General features: G+C 28.6%; 1 protein-coding gene across 37 annotated transcripts in view; it reads right to left on the reverse strand.

Moving 5' to 3' along the window:
* para (sodium voltage-gated channel paralytic) overlaps positions 1–16,362 on the reverse strand; it is a 41,871-nt gene extending 25,509 nt beyond the window's left edge. For 22 of the 37 annotated variants that reach the window (XM_088184175.1, XM_088184162.1, XM_088184183.1 and 19 more), the window contains exons 1-14: positions 16,241–16,362; positions 15,873–15,982; positions 12,363–12,469; positions 10,600–10,776; positions 7,694–7,849; positions 7,405–7,610; positions 6,652–6,780; positions 6,100–6,191; positions 5,706–5,918; positions 5,582–5,642; positions 5,368–5,512; positions 5,141–5,305; positions 2,997–3,317; positions 38–115 (exon numbers count right to left, since the gene is read on the reverse strand). In XM_088184175.1, coding sequence (XP_088040301.1) covers positions 38–115; positions 2,997–3,317; positions 5,141–5,305; positions 5,368–5,512; positions 5,582–5,642; positions 5,706–5,918; positions 6,100–6,191; positions 6,652–6,780; positions 7,405–7,610; positions 7,694–7,849; positions 10,600–10,746 — 1,713 coding nt within the window. In that variant the 5' untranslated portion in view covers positions 10,747–10,776; positions 12,363–12,469; positions 15,873–15,982; positions 16,241–16,362. The remainder of the gene's footprint in view (positions 1–37; positions 116–2,996; positions 3,318–5,140; positions 5,306–5,367; positions 5,513–5,581; positions 5,643–5,705; positions 5,919–6,099; positions 6,192–6,651; positions 6,781–7,404; positions 7,611–7,693; positions 7,850–10,599; positions 10,777–12,362; positions 12,470–15,872; positions 15,983–16,240) is intronic. The other 15 variants (XM_088184169.1, XM_088184173.1, XM_088184168.1 and 12 more) reach the window with 2 other exon arrangements.
* Positions 16,363–16,729: the final 367 nt, after the last annotated feature.

Raw genomic sequence — 16,729 nt, forward strand, 5'->3', positions numbered from 1 at the left:
GAGCAACACCAACGTACGAGATAAATGCATCACATACCTGTGAGCTATCCTGGTAGTATGCATAACAAATCTGGCTTTTAGTTCCGTATTTAGCTAGTCTTTCAGGATGGGGGACCTTCAATTAAGAGATAATAATCGGTCATAAATTATACACGATCACTCAAACTTACAATGTTGTACAAAAGTAAAATAAATCAATAAAATAAAACAGTAATAATAAACAAAATGTACGCTAATTAGTCACATAGTAGAACATTGTAACAACATCGAGTGTCAAAAGCAAGCGACTATAGTTTATTCAAGTGCTAGGAAGTCACAACATCGACAACAGTATCTTATATAGGAGAAAAAGAACACTGATCGTATTGAAATAGTTTATGTGTATAACCGATTAGATAGGTATAGATATATAGATAGATTATATAATAATAATAATATGTATACATATTGCATGCTCCATATAATGCAATGCACCATTCTACATGTCCCTGAAAAATTTATCAATACAATATTTTTCATACGATTGGTGATTTACCATTACTTTTTGGCAACCAATCTCAACAAAAATACTCATCATACACTATGAAGGCTCTAAATAAGCAACAAAATCGAAAATAACTATTAAATATATGTATATAATGTATCATTTTTACAATATACATATAAACGTTTTCATTAAATATATCACTTTTCACTTATTGCAATCATGCCTGGAAGTCATTACAAACTATTGTAATCGATAATAACGTGCATTCGTATATGTAGTATATATATATATACTACATAACATATTTTATACTTTAACTTTGACGTGCATATTAAATAATATAGTTATTTTTTTCACACACGCATACACACACATAATATTTTTCTCTTACACTTAAATGTATATATGTTCATATTTTTATATCATATTGTATATTCAAAAATAAAAACATTGCGCTTATGTATCATTAATGTGGATGATTTTATTATAATATTATATAAAACTTATCGATTATTTGACTCGTAAATTTATATAATAACCTACCTTTAACGATGGTGTGTGTAAAAAAATAATTATGCCATTTTAATAATAATAAATAAATTAAGTAAGCAAATATTACGTACTAAGTACATATAACAAGAAGCGAATTATCCAACGAATATCATGCGATAGAGAGAAAGATTTTCTATTGTATGTTGCTATTGTATTATCGATGTTAGTAATGCCTTTTTATTTTTATATGTATTTGATCATTATATACAAAATAAAAAGGCACTGAGATAAAAAACAGATTTATTGAAATATAGATATTGCATATAAAATTGATTTTTTTGAATGTACGAGAAATTAAAAATTATAAGTATGAAGTTGAATAATATGACAGGAAGAAAAATTGATAGTTTGTTATAATAACAATGAATTAAATACAAGGAAAGCAGCTAATTTTTATTATTAATATTTTATAGAAGAGAAAGAAGAAGAATAAATTATTTTTAAAATATACAGTAGTTTTAATTTATATATATAGTACACTATTTATACGTTAAATATTAAATAATATTCCTAATGCTACATATATTTAAAGATATATTATTTTACATTTGTAATATATTATTTAATAACTTTATATGGATGTTTCATTGCCTACAAGCTATGTTATTCAATTTTTCTTTATATTAAAATAGGAAAACTACATGTATAAGACAAAAATGATCAGTGTCCTTGCAAAATACATGTATAGATAGAATTTTCAATGATGTATAAACGTAACACATGATGATTTATAAATATAAACGATGTAGAGTTACGCCTGTTTTATTAAAAGTAAATATTATTACATTAAAGACGTAATTCAGGATGGTTAATTAGAAGTAAGTTGTTTTATAACAACTCATTTCTAATGATAATGTGACGTAATTGATAGAATATATATAAAAATGAAAATTCCAAATACACTAATATATTATTTCGTAACAATATGATGTAATAATAAGGCCAATATATTCAGTTATATGTTTATACTGTATTTGGAATATTTGTACCACAGCAATCGCCGATCAGCGTGCGTTTTAATCACTAAATAATTTAAATTAAGATTTATGATAAAGAGTTTCTTTACAAAAAAAACCGGCAACTACTGCATATTATTTAATTTAAAGATGTTTTATTAAAACAGTTATCGAATGTACGCATATGAATTAAATAAAATTAGTTGATACATTAACACAAATATGAATGTTTGACCGTAAATAAAATGCAATTTAGATTAAAAGAAATCAATCTAACATTCACTATGCAGTTTGCAACTTTACCACAAACTTAATTTTACTATACAACTTTCACGTGATATTATATTTTTAATAACGATAATATTATTTATAAATAACGATGAAATTTTCATTATTTTTAAACATCATTTTGTCAAAGCAGTGTAGTACTGTGTAGAATAACGATAAAGGTATTATTTTAGTGATGATTCGACATTGTGAATTAGTGATTTGAATGTTTGAGAAGCGACGTGGGATATATATATAATAAAGAGACTCCACAAAATAGTGTATTGTAAAATTGCAGTTAAAAAATCACATATTTAATCCTGGACGAACTTCTGTTAAGATAGAGAGAAAGAGAGAGGTTAACGTTGATAACACATTAAAATTTATATTATTCTTTTTTATATGATATAAAAATGATTTTGTGGCGATTTAGCGAATATTATTTTTATGTAAAACACACATTTATATAAACAGCGACAAACGCGGGTAAGTATTATATTATTAAGAGAATCGACAATAGAGCTTCGTTAGATCAACGCGGGATGGAGAGTAGAATGGAGCAGGGGGAGTGGAGCGGGAAGCGGACACTATCCGATAACGTGAGCCCCGTGTTGGTCTGCAGATGCCTTTGTCGTCGTTTGTTGTCTTATTATTTGTGTTATTCGTGTTTGGATGTATAGTATGTGTAAGCATGTGGCAAAGTTGGAGCGGCAGCGTGACATGCGCGTACTTACCACGCTGACCTTGCGCCCCAATGGAAAATGATGGTGGCCATGCTGTTGCTGCAGCTGTTGCTGTTGCATCAGTTGCTGTTGTTGTTGGTGTTGGTTGTGGTGTTCGCTCACCGACTCGAGACCTTCGCTGCGCACTGACATCTTCTCGCGGTTGTTGTCGTCGTTTCCCTTCTCCTGACCCACAAAGAGCTCGTAGCTTTGGCATGAAAAGTCCGACGGGGATTTCGGCATTGGTTCGTGTTCTCTCGCGGCTGCAGCTGCAGCTGCCGCTGCATGAGCTTCCAGTTTGGCCGCACGAGCCGCGGCTGCCTCTTCTGCTTCCTGAAAAAGTAAATTAAATCATTAAATAAATACATATAGTGTCATTTAATTCCGATTAAAGTTCCATGCAATGCCTTTTTGCACTAGGGCATCTAAATACCCGGTTCTCGAACATTTTTATTTCTATTTATACAAGCAGAATTTGCTTGTATAAATAGAAATATTTTTTGTTACTTTTAAATCGATAATAAATATTAATTACCTAATCAAATAATTTATTATGCGTAATTGATAACAAAATTGCATTTGAGTATTAAAAAAAAATCTGTTCACATATCAACCGATGGATAAAAAGCGATCAAGACTAACGAGCATAAATCATTGACGGTAAATAATAACAATATACTTAAATTACGTTTTTTTACGTACGACCGTCTCCCGAGTATGCCGTGTGTATTTTAGGCAAATACTCTTATTTGTTTTTGTTAAACGGCAAATGTTTGAAGATGTCATAAAAATCATAATACTATGAAACAAACTATCGGATTGTTAAATAGGGATTTCTTGTCCCTTTTCGATACATTAATCTCACTACCCACTTAATCTTTAAATGCGTTTTACAAAATAAGAGAATAGCTAGAGAATTTTGCATCTTAAAAATTTTGTGAGATATATACTTCATATGAAAAAGTCAAGTATTATATTGAAATTAAAATAATCTTTTTAAAACGCGCGGGTACCCAGTTCCGATTTTACGTGGTTCTGTATCTTAATTTGAGCTTTTTACCCTTTTTTATATATTATATAAACCATATGACCAGTTTTTGGATTTCTGTATATACTTTTAATTTTCAATTAGTAGGCAAAATATTTTTGCGATTTTTTAATATCAAATATAAATAATCTTATGAATATGATAATCTATCGAAAAATGAAATAAAAATAAAAAAATATTTAATACTTCAATTAATTTAGATTTTCAGGTATAATTTCTACTTTATTGAATGATAATGTTGTTGTTTAACTAACAGAGAGCACATATCTGAAGACCGAGTATAGTAACTGACATTTTTGTCGAAAATTAGTAATAATATCGACTGGAATAAATTTTATATGCTCTTTCAATGTCTCAAAAACAAATAAATTCTGTAGATTCAGGATTTAAAAAACATGTTAACTGCACTTTTTTTTATGGAAGCTAAATTAAAAAAACATATATTTATGGCAACATTTTTTTGAGCTATATATTATACATATTTTTTTATTAGAAGCAGATTTTTTCTGTTTCATGTATCTGCAGAAGAATTAAGTAAGACATGAATTTATTTACAATATTTAATCTGATTTTACCCAAAAAATGTTATACTATTCAGCTGTAGTTAAGAAATTATATATATTTTTTTCAAAAAACATCTTGTATTTATGTGTTAAATTTAATTAGCTGGAAACTACATTTTTCAGTTAATATTATAGTTTCCTTTAAAATGCCACTAGAAATCACCTTCTAATTATTAACTACAAATCGATTATTTTTGATACTTTGTGTATCCTTAACCTTTGTACAAATCAGTTGAAAGACATCAATTAAAAATGTATTAGTGTATTAATTATATAAAGAACAAGTTTTATTAGCATTTTTTATAGCTTGTAGAGGTAAGTTTAATTGAATTTTAAAATAACCTAATTTACACACTTGGATTCAAAATGTTTCTTAAATCTAATGTTTAATGGGACAATTAAATCAGTTTTCTATCTATATAAAAACAAGTAAATAAAGGACTATATCTAGTAAAGTGATTAGTTGTTATATTTATAGTGTTTTATTTAGGTTTTGGCAAAATTGTTTCGCCCTAATATTATGATTAGTATACAATTTTACTCACTCTAAGAGCTTCTTCTTCCGCAGCTTCTTCCTCTTCGGCTTTCTTTTGTAACTCATCATACGACATAGCGACAATAGCTAAAATTAGATTCACTAGGTAAAACGATCCCAAAAATATAATAACGATAAAAAATAACATATGCCATGGCCCTGCTGATCTCAAGACCTGAAAAAATATTATTAATTATTGCTTCTATTCCTAAAATATATTTCATATATTATTATTACCAATTGATATAAATTTTCCCAATAATCTTGTGTCATAAGGCGGAAAGCGGAGAGAAAGGCCCATCCAAATGTATCAAAACTAGTATATCCATAATTTGGATTTGTGCCATAACCTTGAAGGCAGTGATATCCAGGTATGCACATACTAAAAAAAAGATGATTATATTAATTTATAAATATTTTTCTGATATAATAAATAAATAATAATACTCACCCAGCACCCGATGAATTACCACAGAGAGGATATTCTTTATTTTCGTTTTTAAACCAATGTGCTAAAAAAATATTTAATAATATTTAGTAGTTGCTTAATTATAATATATTATAATTACACTTACATTCATTTGAATTAAATATGTGCCAGTTTTCATGAGTCAAATTGCCCCATGATCCATCGGATGGAAATACTTTTACACATTTTTGTGTCAACACACCCATATAAATTTGGAGGCCCATTAAAGCAAATACACTAAGTGAAAACATAGTTAAAATTATCACATCTCGGAGATTTTTCACTGATTCTATTACAGCGCCCACAATAGTCTTCAGTCCTGAGAAAAAGTCGAAAACACACGTTATGTACGTCTGATATTATGTTAGCAACTCGTATTTGATCAATTTCTGATTTTAGTTGTAAACTATTTAGATTCTACTTTAGTTTTCTATAAGTCTATATTTATTAAATAATAATAAAAAATTATAATTTACTACACATGCAATAAAAATATTTACCCGGCACTATAGCAACAGTTTTCAATGCTCTTAAAACTCTGAATGTTCTTAAGGCAGCTAAATTTCCAAGATCTATTCCCATTGTTACGTAACTGTAAAGAAACGTTTTTGATACACATGTAAGAATCACTAAATCTAAAAGTAACTACATTTATATAAACACATATTATCCTTAAATAAAACGTCTAAACGCTTTCCTTATGTATGATACAATTTCGGTTTAAACAAGAGATCTTTAATTATCTTTCACATGACATAACTCGGATGCAGGTCATGAATTTATTTTACAATAGGATTTTGTAAAAAAATTTCTACTGTATAAAAATTTAGAATTTTTCTAGCATTTACATTATCTTGAAGTCTCCTACTGGAAATTTAACTATAATACAAGTAATTTTTAACAATTATGTTTGTATTTTAATACTGTTTAAAATGCCGTTGTGAATTATATATACACATTTTAAGCGTTGGCAATTAAACAGTATTAATGTTATACTTCTAACTAATTTTTCTACGACTTTTTATACTATTTACTAGTAATCTACTACTCACGCTAATGCTATTACTACGAAGTCGAGCCAGTTCCATGCGTCTCTAAGGTAAGTGAATGGCTGAAGTATAAAACCTCTTGCCATTACTTTCACAGCTGACTCAAATGTGTAGATCCCAGTAAATATTACTCTGGAAAATTAAATTATTGTTTTAAGACTAAGATCATGACCGGAAAATAAAATAAAATAATAAGTAAAACAAGATTTTAACGAGAGACGTTCACTTTTTGTTTTTTCAAAACCGTTTTTTTAGTTGACAATAATATTCTTTATTAAAACGAATTGAGAGTAATATTTATATACATATTTTTATTTTTATTATTTTTTTAGATAAGGTATTCATGACCGACTTCAACAGTTTCAAACAAATCAAAAAAATTCAGGCATGGACGAGTCAAAAACCAAAAAATCAAGCATCTAAAATAGGTTGAAGCATAATTTTAATCATTTAATTCTCATGTAAATGTATACTAATCATAATGTCTATGTATATAAATATACGTTCAAAAATTAAACTACACATTACATTATGTATTTTTTACATTAAAAACGCTATCAAGTTTACTTATTCATATATTAAAAAAAAACTATTTTCAAATGTATATTATTCATATCTATATACAGTATTATTATTATAAACATATTTAATAATAATCGAAAAGTGAACCAATAAATTTATATGTAACAGTTTACTTATTTACATTGGAAAATTAATTAAAATAAAAATAAATAAAGAAAAAATAAAATTACTCACTCTGTGCTTTCTACTGTTGGAGTGGTCGGCATTATCATGAGAATACAGTTTGTAAGGATTGTGGTAATGATGAATAAAGAGAAAAGTGGATGAACTAAAATATAGATAGCTACACGCCGGATTGGATTGAATGGGTCTAATATCCACATTGCATCAGTTGCCGAAAACCTGAAGATGTCTTTTCCTCTGCTTACTACTACGAATGACTGAAATTTTAATTTGAAATTTTAATAAATGTACAAATAAGATCGTTTAAGGTTATAAAAAAAAACAGTTGGAACATAAATACCCGTCGATTGTGATAAAATGGATCGATGTCTTCGAGGGGGGTGGAAGCAAGTTCTGGTGGAAAACCACCTTGAAGTCTAACAGGGACGGGTACTCCCTGCTCCAAGGTGGGATCAGGTTGGGGACCGTCATCTTCGTCCTCGTCTTCATACCGAACCTGAAAATCCAACATTATCTTTATGAATAACTGCACTGAGCAATAGCTAATTTAAAAATAAATTAAAGCAAATAGCTATCCGCCTTATTCGAAATTCAACCATTAGCCAAATTTCAAATAAAGAGGGTATAAAATCAAAGTTCATCCAAAAATAAATAACTTCAATATAAGCCGTGAATGCTGCTTTAATATTAAAAATCTTAAAAATATTAGTTAGAATAATATATTAAGTTTTAAGCTCGCAATTATTCAAACTAAATATATAAATATTTTCACCACATATTTATAGTTTAGCCATATTACAACACAAGTATTTTAATCAGACAAAACAACATGTATTATGATGTATGCTTCAAATGCTCAATTGATGTATGATTTTAAAATAATTTTAACGTCTGAAACATTCTAATATTTAAAAATCATACTGCTTAAAATTTAGATTTTTAATTATGAATACACAAACAATTTATTTCCATATAAAATAACAAACATAGACAGATAATGGTCGATACGTTACGATCTGATGTTTCAATGACGATGATCCAATGATAACAATATTTCATAGCTGGAAAATGTACACAATCCGTATTCTTATTTTACTTAAATAAACTAATTTTAAAACTGCATATATAAAATATATAATATAATCTACTAGGTTTGTATCGTATGTCATAGTAGATTTTATTATATATAACATATATTAGTCATAAGAGATCTTCCATCTTCACTGCCGACTTACAATATCACAGTTTTAATACTATTCCACCTGTGACTGCAAATTTAGATTTTTTAAATAACAGATATTCAAGGTAGTATATGCTCATTGTTAAATAGAAAAGTATTGTGTTTAGTCTTTATTTTTTATCAAATGTAATGATGATTGATACAAATTTGTGATTAGATGTTTGTGCTCTGAGATCGATGGATTCGAATGTGTGTATCAATTGGTTATGACGTGATTCAACGACAATATACAAAGATATAGTGCCTTAGATTAGGAGAAATAAATTGTTTAAAAAAGGTGCATAGAACATAAAATATAATAATTAATATACAAAGAGTCTATGCACATTAAACGATAATCTATAACAATAATAAGTAATGTCAAGGGCAGTGTTCAAAATGCGTTAAAATATTTGCATATACGTACCTATGTAAGAATTAGAAAAATTACTATGTGATCGTGCAAGATAGCATACTGTATAAGTTAAATATTTTTAACTAGAAATGCTATATACTACAGAGTTTGAGCTATGTGCAGTTAAGGTGGAATGACATGAATTTAATGTTATTAAAAATATAATATAATAGCATGATTGTTTAAATAACATTATTGTATAAAACCTTTATTCGTTTAGTCAATCTCTTATAAATATAGTATAATAAGCAGTGTCATATTATAATAGTCATATAATAAGGAAGTATATAGATAACTAATAATAAAAAATCGTCGAATACGATGTCCTATTATATATTATTTTAAATAATAATTTTCACTTTTTTTATAGGACATCATTTTAAACATCTTCATTATAAATTGCCTGAGATAAATTAGTCAAACGTGACGTAAAATAATAAGATCTATTTTTATGGTTAATGTTTTCTAGATGATCCATTTTTCATTCCAATTCAGAGCAAAATTCATAATAAACATCTAAAAAAATACATATCATTATATTTAAAATTATTCTAAGGATTAGTCTATATTTTGGCATAAGGTTAAATTTTAGCTACATTATATATATATAATTTTTATTTTATTATTTATTAATCAATTGAGCAAGGCTGCAAACTAAAACGTACTTTGTAAGCGTATAGCCGTATGCCTTCCGCCATTCCTTAAAGTCTAGCTGTTAAATATTTTTAGCATTAATCAGTTCAGTGCATATATATTTTTATTTGCTTTTAAACAAACCTGTGTGTGAATGTGTTATTTAAAAAATATATATTGTTACATGTGATACGAGAGTACAACAGCTAAACTTAAATTGCTTAATTGGCTGAAAAGCGTGATGTTTTTATTACTCACTAAAAATGCAATGGGAGCAAAACCAATATTAAAAGTCATCTCCTTGTAAAGTTATCGCTAATTACACTATGTATGTTCGAGACGTAATTATATATATTATATATACACAGCCGAATAAGATGCCAATTAAAATGTGTTTCATTTTATAATTTTGTTTGGAATTTTGTTGTATATAATATACATATGTCTGAGTATGTATACTTTTAATTGGCGATAACTGTTATGTCTTTGAAGACGTTCTTACAAATCTATGTTAAAAAACGAGCTCTGAAGAGAATATATATAGGATATTTGGGGCAAACGAGCAATTCTTACTTCTTTTTTCTTTTTCTTCCGCCCAAAACCGGTCTGAAAATTGCGAAAATATCAAAGAAATTTACATAAATTATAAAAAAATAAATAAAAAAAATGTCTCGACATTTAGTAGTTGTTTAACACACATACATACGACGTATCATCGATAGATAATTCACAAGAGGCTTTACTCCGCAATAATTTTGATAAGAAAGAAAAACCAATATAACTAACAAACTGAAAAGAAATGAACCAAACAGAGTCGAATCGTCTGGGATTGGTGTGAATTAGTCAGTGCAATCAAGATTGTATTAAGTATAATTTTGTATATATTTTTTAAAAATCCAAAGTGTCCTCTATGTGTCGATTATGATATAAAAACAAATTTGTATATATTTTTTTGGTATCAAAGTGCAAATAGACAAACCTCTCCTTCAGCTCTCTTCTTTTCGAGCTCTTTTTGTTTGGCTTCTTCTTCTGCAATCCTTAATTCTATGGCAGCCAATGATTCCCGGGTAAAGGGTCGGAACAAGCATCGTTCTTCCTCGCTGATCGAGTCCAAGTCCTCGAACATTGTCTACTGGACTCCGGACAAGCAGATAGCCTAGAAAGTGTTGAATAATATATGATATACCCCACCAGGGAACAGGTTAAAAGCTCTTATTATAAATTATCGCGCGCATTATCCGACCGAAATAAATCATTCAAGCTTTGAACGCCCTTTAAAAAAAAAACTTTATATAATATTGTTATATAGTGGCTTATTTTAACGTGCAAGTCACTTGATGACATGTCAGATAAATCTATATTTAAAAAATGTTTAATCAATTCAAAAATGTTTTTACGTTAACACAAATTTTCTCTAGAAAAATGCGTTATTTAAAAAGGTTAGATTTATTTGTAGGGCATTTTATTTATCTCATGTACATGGTGAACAAAAAGATCTCCTACATTTTGAACGGGTATAAAAATTGAACAAAGCTATCTCGAAAAAAAAGCACACAAAACAGCGTTTGGTTTAAATCGGTTTTAAAAAATGGCGGCAATAGATTTCTGAATACGTTCCCGGAATCTCTCCATCATTCTCAGGGTCATCTTAGGCAGAATGGCATCGATTTCCTGTCTGATCTTTACTTTTAAATCCTCAAGAGATTGAGGACAATGTTCGAAATAATCATTTTCCAATAAGTTTAATGAACCTCATCTGTTCAAGAATTTCCACATTTAGGGCACTGCGGTGAGCATTTTTTCACTTACTAAATTATTGAGACAATATAATTTTGTAAGAAATCAGCATTAAGCTCTAAATTGATATCCCCAGTATAATAGCATACTTGGATGCTCATACTGATTCCACCTTTTATGGCGTTCTAAGTCTGCCAGGTGATTTTAATTTCACTATGGAGTCAGTTGTCTGAATATTAAAAATGCATAGCAAAATTGTATTCTGATTTGCTACAAATGCATATCGATCGGGCGCGAAGCGTGTATGAAACGCTTTCTGCGTCATTATAACATAATTGTTCTCATAATACGCTTGAACAACAACTTATGATGGGTATTAAAAACGGAAGAGCGCAATTTGTGGAATCAAATAAATCCCACCTCTCTACTCCTACTATAGCTCACTACAACCCATACAGCGCCCTTTCAAACTATTGCTAAAATCATGTCAAGGCGTTTTTTATTTGCTGATATCGTTTTTTTATTTCGTTTTGTAGTCAATTGGAGTTATGTTTTCATATTGATAGTGGTTGGAAGGTGTTCTTCAGATAATTTTAATAAAATACCTATTTTTACTAGTTTGTCAAGGACATCAAAAAAAGGGTCTGATTTTTAATAAACGAAAAATTACTGTCAGTGTCGAAATGATTGGTAAAGAATCATAAAATATTTATATAAAAATCGTGGGTTACGATTCTTAATTATGAGGGAAATATAAGGAGAAATAATGAGTAAATATCAAATCTGTATAGGTATTAAAAACGAGTCAAGTTGAAAGTATGCATTAGAACGCCCAAATGCGCACCTTGTGCGTAATGTAATTTGTGTTCAGTGCTGGTAAACGTGTGTGTAATCGCGGCCGTTTCGTCGGTTTTGTGGAATGTTTGCGAGTTGGCGTAGCTCGTAGTCAATTTTCACGTTCATCGTAGCGTAAGATAGCATAACATACATTTAAACAGCATATACCTGCTAACAGCGGAGGGGCGGTCCGGCGGCTGAAGGGCCCGGGCGGCCACGCACGGAGCGCCCCAAACTCACTCCCTCCAACCACTCAGCAGTGTGCCCTTCTATACCTAAATAAAAGAAAAATGCATTGTATTTATACAGATTATTAACATAAACATATTGATGTATTTACAAATATTATACAAACATAATAAAAAAAAATATATTTACATATATTCGTCATGTAATTCAATTATATTTGGTAATTGTAATCCATGATCTTTTTATATCTTTATACAAGTATGTATCTATAGTTAATTCTTTATAATTGTTAGCGAGGAACTGATTTAAATTGTATTGATTTTCATTGCAAATTTACACCAACCAAAAAATGCAAGGCCCGAATTATATGGTATATATAATACATCCAAGTCAAGTTGCATCAAATTTTTACCAGGGCTCGAAATAAACGTGTGACATGAAAGAACATAATTGGTAATGCTGGAATATTTTTAATTTGATAATTTGTGACGATAGTTCGTAGTAAACGAATCCTTTCAAAACCATTAGATACACATTAGATGGTCGGTATCTGCACACTCTACTGTAACCATGATATATTTGACTAACGTATTTTTTAAGAATCTACCTTTCATCGCCAGTATTGAGTTGTTTGAAAAATAGCTCGCTTTTATTGCATTAATCATTTAAACGCACGCGACTTTTTAGTGAGTCACCTGGTATTCATCTTCACGATTTAGTATCTCTTTATAAAAATAACGATAAAATACTTTGTTTACTGACAAATGAATCTAGTACAATAATTTTTAATAATTAAAAAATATAATTTGTAATAATTCGTTAACTTGTTTGAAAAATGACACACCGGTGAGTCGCTGGAGTTAAAGTAATTAATAGCAAGCAAAAATTCAATTCAATATTTATCGCTCAATTGATGCTACACCCAATTATCGAGCTTCTGACTATCCCAAGCATTCGTAAATATGTGGAAATAATAGTAATATTATTGTTTTATCGTCACATAGCAACGTCCGGCGTGAGATGCATATTTGACATCAATATTTACAATTGAAGAACCACTTTCTGTACAGCGAATTATTTTCAGCTACATATAATAAAAACGGTACGTAAAAGCAATGTTCCATTACCAAGCGATAAAACGGGAAAAATACACGATACAATCTATTATCGATGGTGGTATAGAAAAGCGATCTATCGATTTTTAATGATATAAATCATGATTTTTTGGATTATGATTTTTTGTCATACTCTTACTACCGATATAATAAAATATTATGTTATTTAAAGAATAATAAAGAATTTTACTCAGCCAATATTTTTAAGCAGTTCATAATTATAATTAAATGGCAAAATCTTTATATTTCATTGTATATTTATTTTTGTTAGGAGAGTAATTTTTATTTAAGAGAGTACATGTTTCGTATTCTTTTTTTAAATGAGGCGTTTACAAATTATAAGGGTGAACTAAATTTATAAATCTAATCACTATTTCTCAAGGTCGGGTTATTGAGTGTTTGAAGTATAAGAAATCACGCATTTCGTGTTGTGTTTGAATTTTGTTGAGCTTTTCATATCTATCCGACATATATTTTAGAATGAAATTTTTAATTCGGTGGTCTTCAAGGTTTAAGGAATGTTAATATAAAATAATAAATGATTAAGTTTGCCATTAATATTTTGACCGCCTAAAAAAACACTACAAATAAATAACATATGTTTAAATATTATGTTTTTATGGCAATAATAAGTTCATAATATTGCCGATTGATATATAAAATTCATCAAAAACATTTAAACTGAGCAACTAGTCGTAAATAAAGAATAAATATACCTAAAAAAATTACATTGCAGTGCCCAAATACGACTCTAATTAATTTAATCAATTGTATAAGTCAGAGACTGATATCTCAAATACTTGGATTCGAATCCTATATGGACCTTAGTGTTTTTCAGTTTTTATTATAATTATGATTATAATTTCAATCGATTAGGTTTTCTTAGATTTTCCTAATCTCACAGAAAAATATTGTAATGAATTATTAAAATAAAACCGAGCTTGCTCTTGCATAGTGACATCTATTGAAGGTGTAATAATAGGTTTTATTTAATAAAAAAAATGTCACTGACTTAGACTTTGATATCAGTCTGGTGTCTCACTACTGACTTAGTAGTTGTAGATTGTGTTTACCCAGTTGTAAAAAATTGAGCTAACGCCTGTCATATTGCGGTGAAAGATTTGTAATAAATAAATAAATGATATGTATTGACATTTTGTTTCATTTTTCTTCATATAGATAGAGGAAAACTACTCTGTTTCGTGAATCTTTAGAATAATAAGGTTAGATATAGATTTATTTATATTATTTTTGAGCAAAAAGTATCAGGCTATAATGAGCACATTGGTATTTATATTATTAACTAGAATTTAAAAATACAATTATAATTCTCCCATAAAATTTGTAAGTATATTATTCATTACACGTTCTTGTCTTTTAATTTCAATTAATAATTCAATAAGTCTGGCCGAATATTTTTATATTGACCGCCTCATCAGATGTAGTAATTCAATACTAAATCTATATCTTATTACAATGATATTTATATACATAGTATATTATATTATAAAATTATTTGGATGGGTACAAATAAATAATATTAGAAAGTTATGAAGTAGTATTTTTAATAAAAGAACGCGTTTAAAATGACGAAGTATGTGGTATTAGGGGCATATTTCCCCTCTTTGGTATTTTTAGACAAGGTCGAATAAATTAAACTGGTAGAAATTGGCATGTGACCTGTTTTTAGCCACGCTACCTCCTTTCGTTTATAAGAACCTAGCGATAATCACATATGAGCCGCGTACTCCTATCATTCTTCAGGGATTATTATTATTAAAAAAATAAATTATATTCCTATGAGCAATAATTAGTACTACCTTTATATTATCTGTCTTGATTTTTTCTGATCTGTTTCGAATTTCTTTAAATTTAAATACAGAGTGCGGTCGCAATAGTGACCATCTGAACTGACGCTCGCGTGAACTATGAATAATATTTTCAAATCTCTGATTAGTAGTGTCAAGAGGTACTAAACCATTGAAGTATGACTATAAACATTAAACTCTTAGCTTACTTTTAAAGTGACTATACTTAAAGTTGATCTAAGCCTTAAAATATATTATCTATTATACAACATCCATAATTCTTGTATTGTCATATTTTTATTTAATATTCTTAGAAAATGCTTTCCAAAGGTCACGAGGTACATTTGTAATGATAAAATAATTATTTATCAATCATGGATGGATAAGCCGCAACACAGACAATACATACTTATTTATAGGCTAAGCATAAATATATACTATTATTTTAATATACATAGAAAACCTACTATATGTGACATTTGTGGATATAACAAGGTTTCCAATGTGAAATAAAATTGATCGATTCACACTACTCTATTAAATATTGCTTGAAATATTTATAGTACCTTTCGTATTCAGGTGAAGTAGAATTGTCGCGATGATGAGCGTAGTCGTAGTTATAATGTGACCGTAGAAGGGAACAATCAAAGGAAGGGCGAGATCTCTCATGACCGACCTGTAAAAAAAAATATTTTGATTTATAATACAGAATAAATAATTTACATATTAAAACTGGCATTTTATTTCAAAGTGTTAATAACATCCTGCAATTATGTCACCATTGATTACACAGCTTATATGAGCTCGTTAAAGCCAAGTAATAAATTATTTTACGAGTATTGAAGCATTTACTGGTTTACATAACGAAACGGTCCCTTAAGAATCAAACTACTCAAGTTTAAAATTAATCCAAGCTTAGTAATAAACTATTCACCTGAACCCAGCATAAAAAATGGCTGTTGTTATTGTTAAATACGCAAAAGTATAAAGAATAAGTTATATGATCGCTTCTCAGACGTAAACTAAATATAATTAAGAATTTTCGCATTAGAGTATGTATATATGTATATAAATATATCATTAAAGATAACCCGTTTATTGTGGGTCATTCTAGTTAATCATTATGAATGTCAGTAAAAAACATTTACATTTTTTTTAATACAATCGCAAAAAAACCTCAACTGCGAATAAAATAAATTTTAAAGTGTGTAAAAATGTTGGAAAATTTCCTCACGAATCTAGTAAACTAAACGAGTTTCTCGGAATATTAAGGGGGTGCTTGAAAAACAAGGGTTAAGAATTTTCCCAGAAATATTTTTCTTGAAAATGTATGGCAGAACAATGCAGATGATTAATAAAGACGGGAAAATTAGTCATATTATTTTTTATTTTGCATAAAAAAAATAATAAATTATGTATACCT

The sequence above is a fragment of the Plectrocnemia conspersa genome, unplaced genomic scaffold, assembly GCF_051122295.1.
Source record: "Plectrocnemia conspersa isolate PC_06_02 unplaced genomic scaffold, ASM5112229v1 ptg000004l, whole genome shotgun sequence".
In the NCBI taxonomy this organism is placed as follows: Eukaryota; Metazoa; Arthropoda; class Insecta; order Trichoptera; family Polycentropodidae; genus Plectrocnemia; species Plectrocnemia conspersa.